This window comes from Taudactylus pleione, unplaced genomic scaffold, assembly GCF_031769625.1.
Source record: "Taudactylus pleione unplaced genomic scaffold, aTauple2 ptg000041l, whole genome shotgun sequence".
NCBI lineage: Eukaryota > Metazoa > Chordata > Amphibia > Anura > Myobatrachidae > Taudactylus > Taudactylus pleione.
In genome coordinates, this window is record NW_028284443.1 from 36,540,308 (window position 1) to 36,566,206 (window position 25,899).

The window sequence follows — 25,899 nt, forward strand, 5'->3', positions numbered from 1 at the left end:
GATGTCCCAAAGCAGTATCCTTTAAGGGTGGGGACGCTCCTGTGCAGAAAGGAGAATCCGCCGCCCGAAGGAAGCATCCTGAGAGGCGAAGGTGTCAAACCTGTAATACCTCACGAAGGTATGGACAGAGGACCACGTAGCAGCCTTGCAGATCTGAACTGCCGAGGCACCACGTCGAGCTGCCCACGAAGGACCCACAGACCTAGTGGAATGAGCCTTCAGAGAAGGAGGGACCGGTAGGCCTTCATGAAGATAAGCTTCAGAAATAGCCATACGGATCCAGGCTGCCAAAGTTTGCTTTGAAGCAGGCCAACCCTTTTTACGGAAGCCATAGAGGACAAACAAAGCGTCCGACTTCCTAAACGAAGAAGTGCGGTCAACATAAGTCCTTAAGGCCCGCACAACATCCAAAGAGGCCTCACCCACGGAAAGACCCGGTGAGTTAAAGGCCGGAACAACTATTTCCTCGTTAACATGAAACTGGGAAACAACTTTGGGAAGAAACTCGGGCCGAGTGCGGAGCACTGCCCTGTTCCCATGAAAAACCAAGAAAGGGGGTCTACAAGAAAGAGCCCCTAACTCAGAAACACGTCTGGCCGAAGCAATGGCCAGAAGGAAAACAGTCTTAGCTGTTAGCCATTTAAGATCCACTGAGCCCAGTGGTTCAAACGGCGGTCCTTGGAGAGCCCTCAGGACCACAGCCAAATCCCAAGGCGCCACAGGTGGAACAAAGGGCGGCTGAATGCGGAGAACACCCTGCATAAAGGTGCACACATCCGGGATTGTAGCAATCCTACGGTGAAACCAGACAGATAGGGCCGAAACCTGTACCTTCAAAGAAGCAAGGCGAAGCCCATGATCTAGTCCCGCTTGCAGGAAGGCGAGAATCCGAGACAGACGAAACATAACCTCTCGGTCGACACCACTGGAAGAACGTATGCCACACGCGATGGTATATCCTCGCGGAAGACGGTTTCCGAGCTCGTAACATGGTACGCACCACAGAGCTGGAAAACCCCCGGGACCTCAGCATGGCCGTCTCAACAGCCACGCCGTCAAAGACAGCCGAGTCAGGTCCGGGTGAAGACAAGGACCCTGAGACAGAAGGTCCGGTCGTAGCGGCAACCGCAGAGGACTGTCCACGGACAGACCCTGAAGGTCTGAGAACCAGTGCCGTCTGGGCCACGCGGGAGCTATCAACAGGAGCGTCCCTCCTTCCTGTTTGAATTTCCGGATTACCCGTGGAAGAAGGGAGACCGGAGGGAACAGGTATGCGAACCGGAACGTCCACCGGACGGACAGAGCATCCACCAGAGACGCCCCTTCGTCTCTTGTGCGAGACCCGTACACCGGCAACTTGTTGTTGTGCCGGGACGCCATGAGGTCGATTTCTGGAAGACCCCACCTGTCCACCAGTAGTTGAAAAACGTCCGGGTGCAGGGACCATTCCCCCGGATGAACGTCTTGGCGACTTAGAAAGTCCGCCTCCCAATTTAGCACTCCCGGGATGAAGACCGCTGATATGGCCGGAAGATTGCGCTCCGCCCAAACCAGGATCCGAGAGACCTCTACGAGAGCCGCCCGACTGCGAGTTCCTCCTTGCCTGTTTATGTAGGCCACGGTGGTAGCGTTGTCCGACTGGACCTGCACCGGGCGACCCTGGAGAAACCGCTGTGCCTGCTGGAGAGCATTGAAGACCGCACGGAGTTCCAAGATATTTATTGGAAGCTCCGCTTCTGTCGGCGTCCACCTGCCCTGGAACAAGTGTGGACCCGAAACTGCTCCCCAGCCCCGAAGACTGGCGTCCGTTGTCAACAGGACCCAATTTGGAACCCAGAACGGACGTCCCTTGTTGAGGTGGGTCGTCTGTAACCACCACGCAAGGGACAGGCGAACCTCCGGGGTGAGCACAATCGTCTGGGACTTCAGAGACTGAGGCAGCCCGTTCCACTTGGACAGGATCAGGTGCTGCAGAGGTCTGGAGTGAAACTGGGCGTATTCCACCATGTCGAACACCGACACCATGGAGCCCAGTAACCTCATCGCCGAGTGTAAGGACACCCGGCGGCTGTGCAGGCAACTGCGCACCCTTGACTGTAAAGCAGAGATCTTGTCCTCCGTCACGAAGATCCTTTGCTGTCCCGAGTCCAATAAGGCTCCAAGATGCAGAATCCTCCGAGACGGGATTAGAGTGGACTTCTGCCAGTTGATTAGCCAGCCGTGCCGTTGCAGCAGTGCAATGGTCAGGTCCAAGTGGCGTAACAGGAGCTCTGGAGATCCTGCCACCAATAACAGGTCGTCCAAATACGGCAACATGCGGACTCCCTGCAGCCGCAGAGAAGCCGCCATGACCGCCATCACCTTGGTGAAAACACGTGGTGCTGTTGCCAGGCCAAAAGGTAACGCCCGAAACTGGAAGTGGTCGCTGCGGATTGCAAACCTGAGGAACTGTTGATGGCGCAAAAGAATAGGGACATGCAGGTAAGCGTCCTGTATGTCCAATGACACCATGTAGTCCCCAGGTTCCAGCGCCAGAATGATGGACCGTAGGGTCTCCATCCGAAACTTCGGGACCCGCAAAGACTTGTTGAGTGCTTTGAGGTTGAGAATCGGACGATATGACCCATTGGGTTTCTGTACCAAAAATAGATTTGAATAGAAACCCTGGCCCCTCTGGGAGAATGGAACAGGCACTATAACTCCAGCCTGGAGCATAGTGTGCAATACCTTCCGCAGCTCCATAGCCTTGTTCCGGTCTGATGGCAGACCCGTGGTGAAGAAGCGAGCCGGGGATCTGTGCCGGAAGGAGAGGGCGTATCCGTGGGAAACCACCTCCAGAACCCAAGTGTCTGTCGTAGTGGTCGACCAACACTGGGCGAACTGTAGCAGGCGGCCTCCCACCCTGGGATCCCCCAAAGGGAGGCCCGGACCGTCAGGCCGCAGGCTTGTCATCTGGCTTGGGGGCCGGACGTCTGGTACTCCATGCCTGCTTCCGGGGCTTGACCGATTTCTTAGGGCCAGCCTGTCGAGGAAACGACTGTGGTTTGGGCCTGCCCTGGGCCCCAGATGACCGAAAGGACGATGGTCCAGAACCAGAAGGAGCAGCGGCCGACGGGAGACAAGCAGATTTGGCTGCCGCCAGCGTGGCCACAATCTTATCCAGATCCGGACCGAAGAGAACTTCTCCGGTAAACGGCAACGCTTCCAGACCTTTCTTGGAATCTGCGTCCGCCTTCCAGGATCGCAGCTACAAGGTGCGACGAGCAGCTACCGCTGCTGAAGAAATTCTAGACACCAGAGTACTAATGTCTAGAGCCGCCTCGTTGATGTAGGTGGCCGAATCACGGAGATTGCCAATCAACTCCGCCTGTTCGGCCGGACAGTCGGATTCAAAAGAAGCCTCTAATGAATCCGCCCAGCGCTCCATCGCTCTGGCAACCCAGCAAATGGCCATAGCCGGCCGTGCTGCCCCCCCTGCAAGGGAATAAGCGGACTTCAGGCAGATTTCTACCTTGCGGTCCGTAGCATCCTTAAGGGAGGACATGGATGGCATCGGCAATGTGGCACTACGGACAAGACGGGTCACGTGAGAATCCACCTGTGGAGGGGATTCCCACTTAGCAAAATAATTATCCGCGAACGGATAAGCCACCGCCAGGCGTCTCTGCGGCTGGTATCGCTTGCCAGGCTGTTTCCACGCCTCCTCTAAATGGTCCACCAACTGACCCGAAAGAGGAAAGACTGTGGCATCGCCCTTCACATCTTTGAAAAAGGCATACTTAGATTTAGCCGCTGGGGGAACTTCGTCCTCAATCACCAAGGCTGTGCGGACTGCCCGAATAAGTCCAGGAATATATACTTTGGACTTAGCATCAGCGTCCTTAGTATGGAGAGGTTCCTGATCGTAAAGATCCAGAATCTCCCCATCATCAGACGTCCCTTCGTCATCCTCATAAGGAGCGGACAGAGATGCCACCGGCCTTTTATGAGGCTGCATCACAGACTCCCCTTGCAACACATCCGACAAGTGCTGTACAGAACTCGTCAGGGAGTTAACCCACGCTGGCTCCTGAGAACCCGGGAGTGGGGAAATAGGGAGACTGTGGGGTACCACCAATTGTCGTGGGAACCCCTGCATGGGTGACGACACCACAGACTGCTGGGACAAACCCATCGGAGTAAACGCAGGCTGCGGAGCTAACTGGCCCACTAAAGCTGTTAACGCCTGAGCGAAACAAGCCCAGGGCGGCTCCTGTACCGGTGCTGTAACCGTAATAGGCCGCGCCATGGACAAACACTGCCGGCAGAGGCCCTCCGCGCTACCCTCCCCCTCCGCTAACGGTACTTTGCACGTGGTACACTGTAGCCGGAGGGGAAAATCACTTTCAGACATGATGGCACCACGTATGTGACCTCTCTCACCAATTAAGTATTAAATAGGCGAGAGACCACCCTGCAGCACCGCACCGCAAGGGCTTTAGCTGAAAGAACAGGGACAGTAATAAAGCTGACAGTTTAGAGAAGAAAAGTTACAGGCAGCGCTAGCACAGTCACATACAATGCAGAGAAATAACAATTCCTGCACTAACAGCGCTGATCACTCAACTACACAGACACAGGGCCTGGTAGGACACAGCGCTGCATACACAGACCTGAGCCACAGCGGAGGAGAGGTATGCGGGGGGACCCAGACCACGATGCTTCCGTCCAGCGCTTCCAGCAGCGTTCACCATGCGTTCTGGAGAAGATGGCCGCCGAGGAGCAGAGAGGAGGCTGGCCTGGGGGAGGAGCGCTGCCACAGGACCAGTCGGCAGCATGCAGAGAGGGCTGTGTGCAGCGGGGGAGGCGCCGGCTGTGAGACAGGGAAGGCGCGCTCCCCTGGCATGCATTTAACCCCTGGGACGCCGCAGCGCTACCGCTCTGCTGCGGTCCGCTGTCCCAGGGGGTAGTGGAAAGCGCAGGTTGGCCGCCTGGCTCCACGCTGCAGCCAGTCCCCAGGGAGCCCCCTGCAAGGGGACTTAGGACCATGTGACCAGCGGGGACCCACCGCGGGACCCCGCTGCTTACCTTTGTCCCCCTTGGATCCGGCCATTTGTCCCCCTTGGTCCGGAACATCTGGGGTCACCGCTAGCTGTGACCCCAGATGCTCACCAGCATCCCCGGATCGGTATCGGCGTTCTGGTACCGGCGGGGGTGTAGGGAAGACAGCATGGACGTCAGGACTGACTGTCCATGCTGTACATCCAGATGTGCAGCCACAGCTGCACTGAAGAAAGCTTCAGGGGCTCTTCTAGCCCCCACTCCGACAGGTGCACCCGACGCCGGCCGGGCACCAAACTAAACTGAGGTGCCTTGGCTCGGGGGCAGGGTATAGGAGGGGGACCCTAGTGCATCCTGGGAGGCTGAAAAGCTTAACTCTATGGTGCCCAGCGACTGACGTCACACCTATACCCCAAGGTATCCTGTGGATACCCTATGGACCCTGAAGTAGAAAGATATTTCATGTTCAGTTTCACCACTTCATGTAATAAGATTTATTTCTATGACTGAAGCTTACTCTGTGGCGCTTTGCACTTGCATGTATGCTGATCCTTGTAGTGCTATACTGGAGGATACTGAGGTGCCTCCAGGTGAGTTGGCTCTCAATTTAGAAGTACATAAATGTATGGCCCAAAGTGGTGCTGTTATCATTTAGCGTAGGAACACCAGAGCAGAGACACCTTGCTGTGGCTGGTGGCTTACCATATGTTTGTAAATGTATGTAACCGAGATCTCTGCATTGCTATTATCATGTAGGATGTAAGTCTCTTTTGCTGGTCCGTTGCAGTGTGCAAATGGAATTTGTTTTTTCTAGCACACTTCTATACTTGTGCAGGATAGGATGACCTTTGAGATAATTTTCACCAACACACTATGTTTCAGTACACAGCAGTGGCGTAACTAGGGTATTTGGAGCCCAGGGCAAATTTGAAAACGGAGCCCCCCCCCCCTAACACACCGATATGCGCGTGCGGGGGGGGGGGAATGGGCGTGGTCACTTAAAAATGGGGCGTGTCAACATGACACACCCCTTTATTTTCACGCTGAATATTCCTATCCATATGCACCTTAACCCCAGTAGTACCCCTTATACAGTACCCCCAGTATGCAGTTGTGGTCCCTCTTATGCAGGCCCATAGTAGTGCCCCTTATACAGTACCCCCAGTAGTGGCCCCCCCAAATGCAGTGCCCCACGTAGTGTTCCCCTTATGCAGTGCCCCCAGTAGCAGTCCCCACAATGCAGTGCGCCCAGTAGCAGTATCCCCTTATGCAGTGCCCTTTATATGGTGCCCCCAGTAGTAGCCCCCCCCCCATGCAGTGCCCTTTATATAGTGCCCCCAGCAGTAGTCCCCCCCCATGCAGTTTTCCCAGTAGTGGTCCCCTTATGCAGGCACCCTGTAGTGATCCCCCCTATCCAGTGCCCCCTGTAGTGGCCCTTCCTATTATTGCCCCCAGTAGTGGTCCCCCGAGTGCAGTGCCTCTAGTAGGCCCCTTTCATAATGCCCCCAGTGGTAGTTCCCCCCCCAAGTAGTAGTCCCCAGTAGAGTAGGTGCTCCCAATGGTGCCCCCAGTAGTAGCCACCCCTCCCCCAGTAGAGGTCCCCCCAGTAGTAGCCACCCCTCCCCCAGTAGAGGTCCCCCAGTAGTAGCCACCCCTCCCCCAGTAGAGGTCTCCCCAGTAGTAGCCACCCCTCCCCCAGTAGAGGTCTCCCCAGTAGTAGTCACCCCTTCCCCAGTAGAGGTCCCCCCAGTAGTAGTCACCCCTCCCCCAGTAGAGGTCCCCCCGGTAGTAGTTACCCCCCTCCCCCGTTGTGCAGATAGGTTACAAAAAAAAAATATATATATACATATATATCTATCTATAAAAATATACTTACCTGAATCTCTGCTCCTGCTCCTGATCGCGACGCCGCTCCCGCCCGGGCGGGCGTGCTCAGCATTATGGGACAGACGTCATGACGTCAGTCCCATTACCCACTGCAGGAGCCGGACGGAAGTCCGGCTCTTGCAGTGGGTGCTGCAGCAGTCAATGAGAGTCTATCTGACTCTCATTGGCTGCTGCTTAACACACGCATCGCCGCCAGCGCTGGCGGCGATGCGTGTGTTATACACAGCCTGAGCCCGCCTCCTGGGGGAAGGAACGGGCTCAGGCGTGCAGCACAGGACCGGCGCTGGAAGCCTAGCGCCGGTCCTGTGTAAATGTGTAGCGCTGACCGCACTCATTGCGGTCGGCGCTACACTGGCTAACTAGGGCGGGCGGGCCGGTACCGTGGCCGGCGGCGCCCCCCCGCGCCGCCGGTCCAACGGCGCCCAGGGCACGAACCCCGCCCGCCCTGCCCTAGTTACGCCACTGGTACACAGTTCTAACAAGTGGAGTCAGATAATGTTGTGCATGTATGTGTGTGATAATACAGGAGATGTACTTACTCTGCATGCAATCTCTCCTCTGTTGGCAATTAATATTTTTTCGAATGTCTGGGGAAAAAAAAAAAAAAAAAAAAGTGAATTTTAATGTTATAAATACACAACATTGATGTTTGATCAGATGCACAACACACATACAATGAGAGGGTAAAGAGGTGTTATAAATGGTCAATAAACTACACTGGAAAGGCATTGTACATGTTTAAAAATAACAGCCAAGGTTTATAAAGTAATTGCAGCAAAAGAACCATGGTGCCCATAATGTGACAGATTAAAATTCTCAGAGATCTCCATAGACTGTCTCTTATCTGTTTGACCGACTCCTGTACCCTGTATTATGTCATATATACCCTGTTCTGTCAGTTTCCAACAGGGCCGTGGAGCATTTATGTAGTGGGAAATGACAATGCCTTTTGCTACAATAAATGTATTACTTATACATTAATATGCATTTGCAATTCATGAAGAAGTTGGACAGTAGTAAATAGAGGAGTTGAAGGTTTGGTGTACTGACTCCATGGAATCGGTATGAAATACTGCCGGCCGCATGGTGGTTCTATTCCCGGCAGCGCCTGGACGACAAAAGCAGAGTTCCCGGCAGCGGAAGCCCGACAGCATTGGAAATCCCAATCGTCGCTAAGGTAAGTATAAACTAACCTAACCCGCTAACCCTAACCCCCCACCCAAGTGCCTAACCCTAACCCCCCCGTTCCCCGCTAACCCTAAGTCCCCCCGGGGGTGCCTAACCCTAACCCTTCTTCCCCCTGGCCTAACCCTAACCCTCCCGGGGGAGGGGTGCCTAACCCTAAGTCCCTCCCGGGTGCCCTAAACCTAACCCTCCCCCCCCAAGGCGGCTGTCCGCTCGCGGTGCCCGGCGTAGGGGTAATGACAGGCGTCTAGATATAGACGCCTGTCATTTATCCCACACCGGGATAAAGCAGTCGGGAAGCCGGCTGTCGGGATTCCGGCAGCCGGCTTCCCGATTGTATACCGACTCCACAGCCCTGGTATCAATGAGATGGCATACTTTCCATTTGCATTTGTTTAAATTAAAATATTTGGAGATAAATGCATAGGGCGGTATTCAATTGTTTCCCCCCCCTTTCGCGCCCGACAGGAGCTATTCATTTGTTGCTCCTGTCGGGCGCAATCAGCTGCCGGCGCACCATTTCAGCGCGCAGCACTGGGGGGTGCGAGCTGAAATGGATGAAAATTAACCTGTTTGGGCGATCAAACAGCACTTTTCGCGATCGCGCCCAGCACTTTGGTCAGGGGTAGCCATTTTACTCAGCTAAACCCAAACACTATGGGTGCGATCAGCAACAATTTAATAGTGCCCCGCGATCTCCCATCACTTTAGCCAGGAAATCGGGCACGCTTTAACAATTGAATACCGCCCATAGTATGCTTATTTTAGGACTAACCCTGAAATATGACATGCCCCTCTTGTAGAAATAGGGAATTGGGGGCCACTGTCTCTCTAACACCCATTGCCTAAATCCTGCAGGGGCTTGAGCTGTATTGTCCTGTGAGTGTACGGCGTAGTGTGTGACTTAAGTTGCCCAGCACACATCAATGGGACAGTGGTATAATACCCAATACAGAAAGTACTCTGGAGCAGTGTTCATTCTAGCACCCTGCACCTGTCAACTCATGCCAGTTCCTCTTTTCCTGTCTGAGGTGTCGCTCTCTTCTCTGGTGCTTCTAGCACACTCAGCTGATGCAACAATCCTCTGATATACAGTCAAAAGTGCGCTAGAAGCGCCTGTGCAGAGAGTGACAGCCCAGGCAGGAAAGAGAAACTGCACTGGTTATGACAGGTGCAGGGTACTAGAATGAGCACTACAGGAGCATTATGAAAACATGCTTTGTGATTTGAAATGTAAAATGTGATTGTAAACAGTTCTGCTTTTAAGACTAAAGGATGGTCTCTAAGATCATACTGCTTGTTACTGTGTTAAATAACACCCAAATGCCTAAATCTAAAGGTTCTGGGACATGCACAGTCACAAATTATTTTCTCATGCAGGAACCAGGAGTTAAATTGTTGCAAAATTATACAGGTAGGTATCTTCCAATAGGTCCCTGAAGCTCAGCGTTGTCTTCCTGCACTTACAACACTCAAAAGTGGGCGATTTAATTCAGCGGGAGCTGAATAGCGCTGGAAAGTTGGTCCCTGAGCTATTCAATTCAGTGCACTGTTTAGTCTGACACTTGCAAGTTAAATAGGAGAATGCCAGTTCACGCGATCTAACTTGGGCAAAAAAGAAGAGAATAGGCAAGATGCCCAGCATTTTTTTTTTTATCTGTATGAGCAGATCCTAACGCCACTTTAGTCAAGTTTGACATGACAAGATCATTAAACTACCTTTTTTGTTTACAGAAAAATCTAAAAAGTTAATCCTAAAATTTGGTTATATTACAGTGACCAACCACATGACCACCTCCAAGGAAATCACGTAATCTTCATTAACTTTTACATCTCCAATAGCATAACACACACATAAAGGAAGAAAATACAGTAGACAACATAGCCATCTGGACCTTCAAAGAGTATTCTCTTCTAAGAAGCATTGAGTTTAAGTTTGAGTTTCGGAAGCTGCTTGGCTCATATATAGCACCCAACCAATGTTTTCCCCTTTGAAAGATATCTTTACACCAGACATCCTGAAACCATAGAAAGAACTTGCATAGCTTGTTATTGTATTTTAATACTTCTGACACTAAAAAAAAACAAAAACAAAAAAAACAAAAAACACAGATCTGAGTAGCTGAACATGAAACAAATGGACAACACTTGAAAGGAAATATTTGTTCTATTACTGCAAATAAATGTACATTCTGCGCTAGATAACATACGTTAGAGTACTTTTAGTAACTACACACAAGTATATTCTCTTCATTTTACAGAAAAAAAGTTTAAATATGGTTATCAATACTTATTTAAAAAGTAAGCTCTTGGTGGGCTAAATATTTTGGAAGAGTAAATCCAATGCATTATAATTTATACACAGCTTTTTAGCGGACATACAGCAGGATAGTGCCAGCTACGCCTCCCAACATTTCACGACAGGCAAATGCCTCGAAGTAGCTCATAAAACAGTCACACAGAGCTTTCGTCCCACAGTGTGTGCATACAGAGTTGCAGGTCAGATTGTATCAAACATGTATTGGGCGTTCCTGAGCGGTGAGAGGTGACTAACCAGATGCACTGTTGTGGGCATGTCACAGGCGCGTCATATATAAACTGGTTGCGAACTCAGGTGCTTACACTAGAGAATCTGCACTTAGCAATGTCTGATGCGTCGGATGGTTGCAACTAAAAAATACACAGGGCCGGATTAAGGGGGGAGGGGCAACAGGGGCGGTCGTCCCTGGGCCCCCACACTACTGCATGCAGCAGCACATTCAGTGCTGCCATCAGCTTGGGGCAGGGCGGTAATGTGGATGGCACATAAGTGCCACCCGCACTACACAGCACAAACACACAGCCGCCGGCGCCGGCAGCTGTGGGTTTGTTTTAGGGATGAGCGGGTTCGGTTCCCTGAGAACCGAACCCACCCGAACTTCGGGGATCCGGGGCGATCCGAGCCCAAGCTCGGATCTCCCTGTCTGCCCCGGATCCCTCTCCCGAGGCAAAACCTCGAGATCTGCTGTCGGATCTCGAGGTTTTGCCTCGAGCGGCCATTTAAAAAAAAATGCCTTTGCCTTTAATGGGCAAAGTGCTGATTGGCTGACAGAGCCGTCTGTCACGGCTCTCAGCCAATCAGCATTATGGTGCTCATTTGCATGTAGCACGGACTCGTGAGATCCGTGCTACATGCATCTGTGTGATTGACAGTGACACAGAGCACAGATGGGTCAGTGAGACCCGTCTGTGCTGCTGTGTATTTCAATGACACAGATGCACGCACGGACCAGGAGATCCGTGCTACTTGCATCTGTGTCATTGACACAGAGCACTAACGGGTCCGTGAGACCCGTCTGTGCTGCTGTGGTAAATAAAAAAAAAAAACCTGTGTAAAAAGAGAAAAAAATGGCGTCCTCCCCCCCAAAAAAAGAGCAACCAGCCCCGGGCATTAGTGACCCAGTGCTGGGTGTGCTTAAATACAGGGGACAAACGACATAGGGGTCCCCTGTACTTAAACACAACCAGCACCGGGCTAGTCAGAACCAGAGCTGGTTGCCAAAATACGGGGGACAAACGACGTAGGGGTCCCCCGTATTCTGCGCAACCAGCTCTGGGCTCTGATCCGGTCCTGGTTCTGGAAATACAGGGGAAAAAAATGAGTAGGGTTCCCCTGTATGTTCCAGAACCAGCACTGGACTTTTTCTAGCGGGGGGCTGATGCCACAGCCAGGGGAGCCCTTTCACCGGGCCCCCCAGCCGCAGCATCAGCCCTGACCGCTAGTCAGCCCAGGCCGGGGATCCCTGGAGAGCTGGGGACCCCCCCAATAAAGGGGTCACCCTCTCCAGGGCACCCCAGGCCCAGGCTGATAGCCCGGGGCTATCCCCGCCACCCCTGGTGGCGGTGGGTGGCGGGTTGATTGTGTGGTGTGGTGTAAATAAAGAATATCAAACATTGTCTTTACAAGTAGAACTGCAAGTCCCAGCAAGCCTGCCCCGCATGCTGGTACTTGGAGAACCACAAGTACCAGCATGCAGGGCATTAAGGGCCCACTAGTACCTGTAGTTCACCTGTAAAAAAATGTTTAAAAAAAACACAGGACACACACACCGTGACAGTATAAGTTTATTAAACATACATACACACACACACACATGTACACATACTCACCTATGTAACCCTGTAGCATCGGTCCACTTGTCCGGTAAAGTATCCATAGGGGACCTGTGAAAAAAAACATACTCACCATCTCCTATGCGAGGTTCTGTCCTCTTCGTTCCAAAGTAGGCATCCCCGGACTTGGCAAAAAAAAAAACGAAAACGCGATCCACGAACTTAGTACCGTTCTATAGAACGGTACTTCCCGAATGAGAGCTTAGCGGCGGGGTATCACCATGGAAACCCCGCTGCTAAGCGTTCATTGGCTGAGAGAGGCCATCTCCCGTCTCTCTCAGCCAATGAACGGCTCCCTCCATTGTAGTCAATGCTGGGAGCCGCAAGGTTATTAAAGTTTACCCTGCGGTTCCCACCATTGACTACAATGGAGGGAGCCGTTCATTGGCTGAGAGACGGGAGATGACCTCTCTCAGCCAATGAACGCTTAGCAGCGGGGTTTCCATGGTGATACCCCGCCGCTAAGCTCTCATTCGGGAAGTACCGTTCTATAGAACGGTACTAAGTTCGTGGATCGCGTTTTCGTTTTTTTTTTTTGCCAAGTCCGGGGATGCCTACTTTGGAACGAAGAGGACAGAACCTCGCATAGGAGATGGTGAGTATGTTTTTTTTCACAGGTCCCCTATGGATACTTTACCGGACAAGTGGACCGATGCTACAGGGTTACATAGGTGAGTATGTGTACATGTGTGTGTGTGTGTGTGTGTGTATGTATGTTTAATAAACTTATACTGTCACGGTGTGTGTGTCCTGTGTTTTTTTAAACATTTTTTTTACAGGTGAACTACAGGTACTAGTGGGCCCTTAATGCCCTGCATGCTGGTACTTGTGGTTCTCCAAGTACCAGCATGCGGGGCAGGCTAGCTGGGACTTGCAGTTCTACTTGTAAAGACAATGTTTGATATTCTTTATTTACACCACACCACACAATCAACCCGCCACCCACCGCCACCAGGGGTGGCGGGGATAGCCCCGGGCTATCAGCCTGGGCCTGGGGTGCCCTGGAGAGGGTGACCCCTTTATTGGGGGGGTCCCCAGCTCTCCAGGGATCCCCGGCCTGGGCTGACTAGCGGTCAGGGTTGATGCTGCGGCTGGGGGGCCCGGTGAAAGGGCTCCCCTGGCTGTGGCATCAGCCCCCCGCTAGAAAAAGTCCAGTGCTGGTTCTGGAACATACAGGGGAACCCTACTCATTTTTTGTCCCCTATATTTCCAGAACCAGGACCGGATCAGAGCCCAGAGCTGGTTGCGCAGAATACAGGGGACCCCTATGTCGTTTGTCCCCCGTATTTTGGCAACCAGCGCTGGTTCTGACTAGCCCGGTGCTGGTTGTGCTTAAGTACAGGGGACCCCTACGTCGTTTGTCCCCTGTATTTAAGCACACCCAGCACTGGGTTACTAATGCCCGGGGCTGGTTGCTCTTTTTTGGGGGGGTGCACGCCATTTTTTTCTTTTTTTACACAGGTTTTTTTTTTTTTTTTTACCACAGCAGCACAGACGGGTCTCACGGACCTGTCATTGCTCTGTGCCAATCACACAGATGCATGTAGCACGGATCTCCCGGGTTCGTGCTACATGCAAATGGGCACCATAACGCTGATTGGCTTCCTGTCTGCCACTGCAGTGCCACTCCTAGATGGGCCACGTGTTTGTGCCGCCCCCTTGTGTCGCTTAGCATAGTCATCCAGCTTCCTCGGTACAACCTTTTGGCCTAAAAACAATATTGTGAGGTGTGAGGTGTTCAGAATAGAGTGGAAATGAGTGGAAATTAATGTTATTGGGGTTATTAATAGCGTAGGAACAAAAAAAGGCCCATTTATGTGATTTTAGCGGGGTTTTTTTATTTTTTAAGAAAAAATCCAGATCCAAAACACAAAACCCAGAACCCAAAACACGGAAGGGTGGTTTTGGCAAAACCAATCCAGATCCAAAACACGAAGAAAGATCCAGATCCAAAACCAAAACACGAAAAGTGTCCGGTGCACACCCCTAGTTTGTTTTAGCAGCCGATGAGAGTCACAGACTCTCATTGGCTGCTGCGCTGCAGCCCACTACCACAGCCTCCGTCTTCCGTCTCACGCGGTGGCTGATGGGAGAGACGTCTCTCCCATCGTGCAGAGCGGGCCGGCCCAAGAGGACGCCGGACGGAGGAGCAGATGGCGGAGCAGGGATTAAGGTAAGTGGAGATTTTTTTTTTTCTGTGTGTGTGGGGGGGGGGGGTTTACTACTACTACCAAGGGCACTGCTGGGGAGGGGGGCAGACTACTACCAAGGACACTGCTGGGGAGGGGGGCGGACTACTACCAAGGACACTGCTGGGGAGGGGGGCGGACTACTACCAAGGACACTGCTGGGGAGGGAGGCGGACTACTACCAAGGACACTGCTGGGGAGGGAGGCGGACTACTACCAAGGACACTGCTGGGGAGGGGGGCGGACTACTACCAAGGACACTGCTGGGGAGGGGGGCGGACTACTACCAAGGACACTGCTGGGGAGGGGGGCGGACTACTACCAAGGACACTGCTGGGGAGGGGGGCGGACTACTCCTAAGGGCACTGCTGGGGGGGGGCGAACTAACTAAGGGCACTGCTGTGGGTACTACTAGGGGCACTGCACACTGGTGGGACCACTGCTGGGGGACACTGCATAGAGGGGGGGTACTACTAGGGGAAATCCTGGGGGGACTACTGTTGAGGGGGGACTGCTACTGGGGGCACGGCTGGGCTCGGCTCTGTGTGGCTTGAAGGGGGCCCCCGCAACTTAGTTGCCCTGAGGCCCCCCACAAGCCTTAATCCGGCCCTGAAAACACACACCAAGCGGTAATGATGCGTCTAAAGATGGACAGTCAGACACATGTAGACCAGAGAAGGGCTTATACTAGTATTAACAAATTCACAGACATGATTGTGGCAAAGGAGGCAAACATGCACACCACTACGTCTGACTCAGAATCAGGCCCTTAGAGTTGCTATAATGTCCCTTTAATAAAGGGACACAAATTAATTAAACAGGTTCTGTGGCTGATTAAAATCAAGTGAAAAGCAATGTAAAAAGGGTTAAATTAAGTAAAGTTGGATTTTAATCAATTTAAAAAATAAATAAATAAATAAATCAAATCAATCAACATCAATATTCTGTTTCGGGGGTAAAAATCACACATTTGCTAACAGCTGATTTTTTTTTTATATATTGATTTTTAAGTGTTCGGAAATGTGAGATTTAGCTCCGGAAACAATGGCCCTCATTCAGAGCCATACGCTCTGAGCAGAGCGCACGCTCTGCATGAGGGCCGGGCTCCATTTTCATGGAGCGTCCTCCTGGACGCTCGTATAGCTGTGGGTCACCACCCACAGGCTATACGAGCGTGCATTTTGATGGCCGCGATGGTCGTGACCATCGCGACCATCGAAATAGCGAGCCGGAGCCTGCGGTTGAGGTTTTCAACCGCAAGCTCCGGAGTGATTTTGGCTCTATCAGAGCCAAAATCACTCCCACTGACATCACTAGTGATGTCAGTGGGCCGGCTTCTGATGGAAGGCGTTCCCGTGGGAACGCCCCCGTCAGGGAGGCACGCCCACCAAAGGGGGCGTGCTGTCAATCAACATTGACAGCACGCCCCCTTTGATCGGACACAACGAGCGAAGGACTTTCCTTCGCTCGTCGTGTCTGGCGCATGCGCACGACGGAGCTCCCTCCGTCGTGCGCATGCTCAGTGCAGACCATCGACCCACTTGCGAGCGGACAGTCGCTCGCGAGTGGGTCTGAATCAGGCCCAATATCCATTTTGATCGATTTTTAATTGATTAAAATCAATCTTTAGTAAATTTACCCCTAGAAGTCAGCTAGCCACAGAACCTGTGCAGTTCATATGTGTTCCTAATGAAGGTTATAGCAACTCTAACCACACTATTAAAGGTACTAGAACATTCCCATATGAAGACCACTTGCTGAATGGAAAAACTAAAATAAATAGACCGATAAATGAACATAATAGATCTTTAATCTGTAAAATACATAGTAGTAACAATGAAAATGAGGAGTGTGTACAACTCAAGGCTTCCAAGGAACATGGTCTCAAAGACACCCCCAACAGTGATAGAAAGGCTCTAGATTTATCCAATATAAAGTTTGGTTTTTAATCACAATAATGGTCACCTACAGTATGACAATAACCAGGGCCGGCTCCAGGGGTAGCGGCGCCCTGGACTGTCAGGGTGATGGTCGCCCCCTCTATTCGCGCATGTCTGAAAATGGGGGTGTGACCTAATTACCATAGGTCACGCCCCCTAAATGATATTATTTGGGGGCGTGTCCGCATAGCACGCTTCCCGTGTAACGTCGGGCTGGGGGGAACCCAGCACTTCGTCACTAGCTGGTCTTCCCCCAGGCCTCTCCAGCCACTGAATGGATGCCGCGCGCATGCTCGTCAATATGTCAGGCATAATGAACATTAGTCGGGTAGTGACTCAGTAATGTCACTGGCTCCTATTAAAATCAATAGGCTGCAAAACAAACTGTTCAGCCTAGAAATTGATGCCTTTTCTGTGTATATGTGAAAAGGTCCATTTTAAAGTTTATGGGGTAGATGTATTATAGCAGCACTTAACGTGCCGCTATAACGCTTCCCGCTTCGCCTCTTTACCGAGGTGAAGCAGGAAGCACTACCGATGAGATGTATAAACATCTCATCGGCCGGAGAGGGGGAGCGTTAACTCCCCCCTCCGGCGTTACCCGCTAGAGACAGCAGCGCATCAGCCTAGTGCTGATGCGCTGTGTCTCTCTCCCGACCGGCTCCACTGAGCATGCGCGGGATCTCGCAAGTATCGCGAGATCCCCACGTGGAGCCCTGTAGCCGGCAGCCGCCGCAGCAGGGACAACGCTGTCCCTGCTGTGGGGATAGGCTGACGCCAGGCTGTAGCTGTCGATAACAGCTACAGCTGGCCCAACGGTCATACGTTATGACCGTTCATACATGGCCCTGCCGTCGGCGCTGCTATCTTATAGATAGCAGCGCCGATAATGACAGGGGCGCACAGCGCCCCTGTCATTTACCGCCCAGACCCCCGATCATACATCGGGGAGAAGCGGTATCAGCGCACATAACGTGCACTGATACCGTTTCTGGGCTTTGTACATCTCCCCCTATATACCAAATTCAGGCTCTAAACCCCCCCCCCTTTCATTATCTGGCTGAGAAACATAAACTTTGTAAAGCACACACACACACCTCAGAACTGGATACTCCTATCAAGAATGAAATAAAAATAAAAAAATAAACATATATAGCCATGTGTTTAATACACTGCAATAAAATATGATGCAACTGCACCAATAAGTAATTAACAACAAGTAAAAGATATAAAAGAAATAGAAATTCCATACAATCCCCAAAGAGATTTCCAAAGATTAGTTGTTAAAAAATAATATTTTTCATACAAAAATGTTGTTGTTATGCAGAGTTCCAGGTAAGTGGATTAGTATGAAGCTATATAAAAGACATCACCTCTTCTTTTTCTACCAGTTGCCATTTAAAAAATTAGTTGCAAGTGTTCTGACTGCAAAAATGTCTGTTATCAAACCATATCATGCACCAACCTCCACATACACAAAACAGCAAACAGGAGACAGAAAATCAGAGCCATTTCCTATGGTTTATCCATCATGGACAGAAAGGAGGTAATTTACAAGAGCATGTAATGGCTGAGGTGGTGGGAACTCTGATTTGCTCATGTGTGCCAAGGGACAAGGGATTGCAGAGATGGCAGCAGCTGTGCACAGTTAGCACCAGTGTAAGGGTGTCCTACTCCTTTGTAAGCAAAGAGCTGCTGCTAATTCAGTAGAGCTTCACAAACGCACATTTTATTTGGAGGACCAGGGTTACCTGTTCACACTGCCCCGCAAGCCATTGCAGTTCAACCCTTCCCATGACCAGGGTTGAAATGCCGGGTCACTCGACTAGACTTATTTCAAACTTGGCCCTTTCACACTGCACAGTGGCCCTGATTCAGACCCGCTCGCTGATGGAGGCAGCTCGTAGGTCTGAATGGCGTTTTTTTTTGTGACCGGCCTCCTGGCCGCTCGCTAAGCTGTGGGTGAACACCCACAGCTTTAGCGAGCGGCCGGGTAATAGTCGCGTTCTTTGGGGCTTGCGACGAGACCCTTGTGGTAGGCTCTAGTAGAGCCGGAAGCTCACCACTGACCTCACTCGTGAAGTCAGTGGGGCCGCCCCCAAATGGCAGGCGTTCCTTCGGGAACGCCTCCATTTGGCCAGCCACCCCCCCAACCCGCCTACCAAACAATTAACATCGACAGCTGCCCCAGTTGGATGCGAGCGCCGGAGCAAGTGATTTCTCGCTCGCGCGTGCGTACTGCCCAGCCATCGACCCGCTTGCGAGTGCATAGCGCTTGCGAGCAGGTCTGAATCGGGCCCAGTAACCTGGGTTGCTGCGCGTTCACGTACAATAACCCGGGTTATTGCTTGTAGTGTGAAAGGAGTATCAGTCAGCAGATTGGGTGAGGCCACTTAACGACCAGATCTCCTCCACCCTGGCACCAACAGGCGTGCGCAGAAGTTGGAACAGGGGGTGCTGCAATGGGACCTCCCGCGCCGTCATGTACTACCCTGCCCCACCCACCCTCGAGGACATAGACTACTGCACTGTCGGATTCTGCGCATGCCTATGCTGGCACCTAAACAGTCAGGAATGCCCTTATTTGAAAGAGGAGGAGGGGGGGTTTGTTATTGTCCGGTGATTACCAGACACTAACACTGTATTCAACAAAAAGTGTTAGTCATCCAGAGATGGAGGAGATTGTATGACCAGATTTCCATCATCATGACATCAATACTTTCAAAATTATTTGCCTTGTTGGGCTACAAAATAGTTTTTACATATTTTGGGGGGCATTTAATTAGGTGCAAGTTGGGGCCAGCGAGCTGTTCTCACAGTGGACTCGCACCGCGAATTTCAGTTGCAATCTCGCATTGCTTTTTAAGAGGAAATTCATGTTTTTATGTGCGCACTCCTCTGAGCATGTGAAAAGGTAGCAACAAATCTTTATTTTAAAAAAATGTCAGGACAGTGCTGGATCTCTGGTACATCCTTCCCATGCACTTGGAGGGGTTTAAATAGCATAATTTGGCCAATTAAGAAGTCAGTTTCCAGGTGAATTTTTTTTAAATAGCTCAATAATGGGTTAAAAGATGTGGGACAGGTATGTAGAGGTGTAATTGACATGGGACAGGTATGAGGAGGTGTAATTGACGTGGGGCAGGTATGTGGAGGTGTAATTGACGTGGGGCAGGTATGTGGAGGTGTAATTGACGTGGGGCAGGTATGTGGAGGTGTAATTGACGTGGGGCAGGTATGTGGAGGTGTTGTATTGATGGGAGAGGGGCTTTAGAACTTGCAGATGGAAGCTAAAAGAGTATATTTAGACTTTTTACAAACTTAGGCCCTCATTCAGAGCCGTACGCTCTGAGCAGAGCGCACGCTCTGAATGAAGGCCGGCCTCCATAACTATGGAGCATCCTCCTGGACGCTCGTATAGCTGTGGGTCACCACCCACAGCCTATACGAGCATGCAGTTTGATGGCCGCGATGGTCTTGACCATCGCGACCATCGAAACTGCGAGCCGGAGCCTGCGGTTGAGGTTTTCAACCGCAAGGCCCGGAGTGATTTTGGCTCTATCAGAGCCAAAATCACTCCCACTGACATCACTAGTGATGTCAGTGGGCCGGCTTCTGACGGTAGGCGTTCCCTTAAGAACGCCCCCGTCAGGGAGGCACGCCCACCAAAGGAGGCGTGCTGTCAATCAACATCGACAGCACGCCCCCTTTGATCAGACACAACGAGCGAAGGAAAGTCCTTCGCTCGTCGCGTCTGGCGCATGCGCACGACGGAGCTCCCTCCGTCGTGCGCATGCTCAGTGCAGAACATCGACCCACTTGCGAGCGGACAGCCGCTCGCGAGTGGGTCTGAATCAGGCCCTTAAACCACTGCACAAGCAAACTGTACACAAATTTTCCTGTACACCAAAATGCTAAAAAGACTTTTTAAAATCATAGGAAGAAAGTGTTTTTAATCAAATCAACAATTATTAAAGAGTGCTAAAAATCAGCCATTTGTCATAATTTAAGAGTTTTCAGTACTTTCCTTATGGCTATCTCAGTTGCCATATTTTTGGGGATCAGGACAGTTTCCCCACTTGTTCTCCCAGTTAGCTTTTTCTACAAAATTTGTGCAACATAGCCACAAGTAGTACGAATTGGCATTTCTAAATGGATTGCATTTCTCAGGGGCACACATTAGCATGAGGTGTGAGAGTTTAAGGAATGAACTTGTATTGTTAAACTCGTACCTAATTGATTTCTTATGGGTTTCATCAAACTCTTGAAAAACAGAACAAGGTGTTATTTTTAAATGCAAACCTATGCCCCTCTCCTTCAAACCACTAATTCAGTACCTCTCGCAGTCCTGCAATTTCCACCTCAGAAATATAACCAGGATCAGACACTCTCTCACACCCTGGAGGCAACTAAGGCCCTGATTCAGAGCCGGACGCTCTGACCAGAGCGCTCGCTCTGAATCAGGGCCCACCTCCATAAATATGGAGCGTCCTCCTGGACGCTCGTATAGCTGTGGGTCACTACCCACAGCATATACGAGCGTGCAGGATGATGGTTGCGATGGTCTTGACCATCGCGACCATCACCACTGCGAGCAGAAGCCTGTGGTTGAGTTTCTCAACCGCAAGGCCAGGAGTGATTTTGGCTCTATCAGAGCCAAAATCACTCCCACTGACATCACTAGTGATGTCAGTGGGGCCGGCTTCTGACGGTAGGCGTTCCCTTGGGAACGCCTCCGTCTGGCAGACACGCCCCCGGGACATGCCCACCAAAGGGGGCGTGCTGTCAATTAACATCGAAAGCACGCCCCCTTTGATCAGACACTACGAGCGAAGGAAAGTCCTTCGCTCGTCGCGTCGTGCGCATGAGCAGTGCAGACAATCGACCCACTTGCGAGCGGACAGCCGCTCGCGAGTGGGTCTGAATCAGGGCCTAAGACCCTTATCCATTCACTGGTCATCTCCAGATTGGACTACTGTAACCTCCTCCTATCTTGCCTCTCTGACTCCCACCTCTCTCTGCTCCAATCTGTCGTCAATGCCGTGGCCCAGTTCATCTACCTCTCCAAAAGTACTACAGCTGCCTCCCCTACTACACTGGCTCCCCATCAGAAACCAATTCAAGCTTCTCACACAGCCCTCACCCAATTCACTCCTACCTCTCTGACCTCATCTCCCTTCAAACTCCCGTCCATCCAAATCGCTCCACAATTGAATGTCGCCTTCCTGCCAACTGATTACGTCCACCCGCTCCCACGATTTGCCCATGCTGCTCCCTACCTCTCTGACTCTCCTCCTCTCTACAAAACTTAAAACGGGACTCAAGATCCACTTCATGCAAACCATCCAGCTCTCATTCTACCCAACTGCTCCATGCTCCTTCCTCACCGTCTCCCCTATCTGTGTCACCACTGTCTGTCCCTCCCCTTTAGAATGTAAGCTCTCACGAGCATGGCCCTCATCCCTCATGTGCTTTTCCTTCCCTTACTTATACTATCATCAAATCCATACTGCCTACAATGGCACCTAACCCTTGGTTTCTGCCACGCTGCAGCTTACTTCAGTAATACGACTGCTGATGCAGCAATGTTTATAGCACATTTCCTTATCCTGCAATCTTCTGCACTTGCTTCTGGTCTTGCTCATTTTGTTTATATACTTTGTAAGATGCCACGGACTCCTTGTGGCGCCATATAAATAAATAAGAATATACATTGTTGCTGTTGGGGAAAGGTGGGTTAATGGCAAAGCAACAACCACAATGTTTTTGTTTTGTTTTGGTGGTCAGAGTAAAACAAATATTACATTTGCTTTAGTTCACATTCTTGAAATTTCAATAAAAACAAAATATATTATATATACTTTTCGGCCCATTTTGAATTCTCTTTTCTAAGAAGTAAAAAAAAGAAGAGTACTACTGTACATATATAAGGACAGATATTAGAATTTGACAAAAAGTTCCAAAATAGGCTCAGCACTGAAGGAGTTAATGTCCTTAATTTACTGTAGGATGCACATTCCTAATTTATAGCAGATAAATCGGTGCAACATATAGATTTTCCTGAAACTAAATTATCCTTCTGTCCAATTAAGATGATAGAATCAGGGTTTAAGAACAAGAACAAAGTTATTGTTCTAATAAAATGAAAAACACAAATAGAGGAATAGAAAAGTAAATGGAAAATATTACTGACCTTTTCTTCTGGATTATAGGACGTTGAATACTGGATATTGGAAGCAATATAACACCATCTTGTCCAGTGTGCAGAATGCTGTAACATAAGGATCCATAATTAGCATATTAAACTGAAGCCTGACTTTATATACACAGGTGAAAATAAAACCATAAGTGAACATTAAAAAAAAAAAAAAGCCCAACACCATTTGTTTACTTCTGCAATAAAAACAAACAAACAGGGTTTTGGCTGTAGGATTTTACAAATTATCACACATGGCAAATCCGATCTTAGATTTACGCATTTGCCCATATCAAAATATCAACCACACAAAGGTTTATTTTTTTTTTCTTTGTGAATGCTAGCTAATCTGCGATATATTATTTTCACGTCGCTATACTACACACTCCCAAGTGAGCTCCATATAAACTGATACTTGGGTACACAATGCACAATAGATTGTGCACACAGTCAACAAACGATATACCATGCAGTGCATCCGGCCGTGTGTACACACGATATATCTGTGAACAATGTTGTTCACAGATATGTTGCGTCTGCTGAGCAGCACAGCAAATGCAATATATCTGAACTATATCCTGTAGACAGGCATATAATATATATATATAAATATATTTTACGGGTGACCGACCAGTAACAATATCACCACAACTGGCATTTACATTTTTCCTGGCCAGTTGTGATGTCTGGCCGGACATATTGAGCGGATGATTGGCAAGTGTGTATGCTTACGAAATTGGTAGCTCATTTGTTGAGACAAACGGCTGGCTGCTGCTTCAGTCAGGTGTAACACTTAAAGACAAGGACAGCAATACACCATGAGCCGTATTCAATTTGAGCCGAGCCACAATACTTTTCGCGGCCCGGACTTTTCGCCTACTTCGGCTGTTTTGTAGGCGGAATAGTATCGCGCGCGTGCCCGCTTTACCCAGTATTCAATTTGAAAGTACGCAAAAATGGGACCCGGTGAAACTTGAACAGGCGGAAAGTACTGAGATTTGGGGAAATCAGCCTGACACCCCCCTAAATATGCTCTGACATGGGGGTTCACTATGGTACCCCCCCGATTTGGCTTGCTGAAGGTATTTGGTGTTTTTAAACGGGCTCAATAGCTGCTAAATAACGTTTTCCTAAACGTGGTGCAGAATAGTATTCAGGAGTACTTTTTCCAGAAAATAACTTATCCCAGCAAATTTGGGGTACTTGAACATGGGGGTCAGCATATTTACAAGTTGCTAAAATGAAGTTGAAAAACAAATAGTGAAAAATCCACCTGCTACAAGCACCTGCAATAAAAAAAAAAACATCTGGGGCATACTTGGGGACCCCCCCAAGAGTGAAGTTTGCTAGTTTTTAACTTTGTCCCGCAACATTTTTTTTTTGTCGCCCCCTTTTTCAAAGTAATTTTTTGGGGTGTCCTTAAGTGTTTTTTTTAACATTTTTGACAGATTACCTTTGGGGGACTCTCTGAAGGCTGCACAGGGGTTCCCGCAACGTTGCACCCCAAAACCCCAATTCTGCACTTTTTTCCACCTGCTAATCATAGGTGAAACTTTTTCGCCTAGTACAGTGCATTGAGGCGGAAAGTTTTTCAAATTGAATACAGGGTAAAAGCAAAACAGGCAAAAAAGTATCGCGGATCTGGACTTTTCACCTCAAATTGAATACGGGCCCATGTAGACAAAACAAAATTCTAAATAAATCCATAAGCATAAATATAATTTCACTTTTCTTCTTTTGCAACTCTAAGATGATCTTTAAGGAAGAAAAAAAATCCATAATACTCTATATCTTACCTCCCAAAATAGGTTTGCTGGAAAATGCATGGCAGGTTACAGTGCACTTTAGAACAACCTACTGAATTAGTTCCCACTATTTGAGAGACCTTTAAATGTTCTGTATAGAAAGTGCCTCACCATGAAAGGTGAGCTGCTGCCAATACACCACATGGAGGGATCAGCAATGTTGGACATAGCAGCAGCCACCCAAGCAGCTGCACCTCTGGCCCCTCTACAGGGTACACTGTGCAAAGCTTTAATACCTGGAGAAGTAACTGCAACCAGTGCATCTGAGGAGTTCAGGGCCCACTACTATCAGACTGACATGGGGATACAGAAAATATTTTATTGGCCTGAAGCTCTTTATGTAGGGGAAATATGGACAAGAGATTTCAGACTTTTTTTGTTAGACATGGCATAGAACGTGCATTTACTATACCTGCAGCAGGGGTGGTTTGAAGCACAGTGTTTGGACATTTTATCCTAATTTCTGTAGTTCATGATATGACTGGAGAAGTACTGTAATATAATAATATACTCTCTATAGACTGCATTACAGTAGAGAGAACACATGGGATTGTCCGTCTATTTTCAGAGTCTGTGCCAGCCCACTCAGAGGCCCGCTTGTAAGGAAGGTGGAGCATGTCACCTTTCACTCACTGCAAATGATGTCAAGGTAAGGAAGAGCTGTCATTGTATTGCTCTTCCTATTATTTGACCTGCACAGTTACTTCTGTTACCTACAAAGGCTACAAGCAGCCTCCAAAAACTCAGGCTGCTTAGGAAGGAAGGAAAGATTTATTGCCAACTGACTTGGATTACATGTTTTGATGAATTGCTGGAAGCGTACACTGCCTGATAAAGAGGGATAGGTTTACTTCAAAAATAGTTTCCTTTACAAAAGGAAATAAATACCTCTGCGAGAGGGAAGACGTTGTAAAAAGAATGAAACCGCCTCAATTTAAGAATTTTGAAAACGTGCAACTGTTTTCATTATTAAGGTACAAATCCACATGACACATTAAATAATATACTAATTCAAGAAAAAATAACGCCCAACTTAATATAGCGTTTTAGTGGCTGAACTGCGAGCTGATGCAGGACTCCTGGGCACCATGGTGAGCAGTGTGCGAAAAACAGTGATCCCTCGATTTTAACTCTGCAGACACCCCTACTACATCTGAAAGGTATACTTGCCACACCCCAGAGGAAGACTTGTTTTAACATTTATATATAATGTTAGTGTACTTTTTTTTAAATTGCAATAAATGATATGCCAGGATCTTTTTTTTTCCCATTTCTTGCTTGCTTCTGGCATACATACTAGTGACACACTGGTGATTAGTGGGTCATTATGTTCACAAGGAGTCTATTTACTAAGCCTTGGATGGGGATAAAGTCGACGGAGATAAGGTACCAACCAACCAGCTCCTAAAGGTGCATACACACGGGACGATGTGCTGTATGAACGATATTGGTGAAAGATTTCCCTTGAACTTTCTGTAGTGCAGGACACATTATATTTGGTGTAC

At 49.5% G+C, this 25,899-nt stretch overlaps 1 protein-coding gene across 1 annotated transcript in view; it reads right to left on the reverse strand.

Annotated features, from left to right (window-relative positions):
- The window catches only part of PCCA (propionyl-CoA carboxylase subunit alpha), a 578,198-nt gene that overhangs the window by 537,215 nt on the left and 15,084 nt on the right, over positions 1-25,899 (reverse strand). Inside the window, exons 2-3 of the mRNA XM_088458152.1 lie at positions 22,587-22,664; positions 7,467-7,514 (exon numbers count right to left, since the gene is read on the reverse strand). Coding sequence (XP_088314278.1) covers positions 7,467-7,514; positions 22,587-22,664 — 126 coding nt within the window. The remainder of the gene's footprint in view (positions 1-7,466; positions 7,515-22,586; positions 22,665-25,899) is intronic.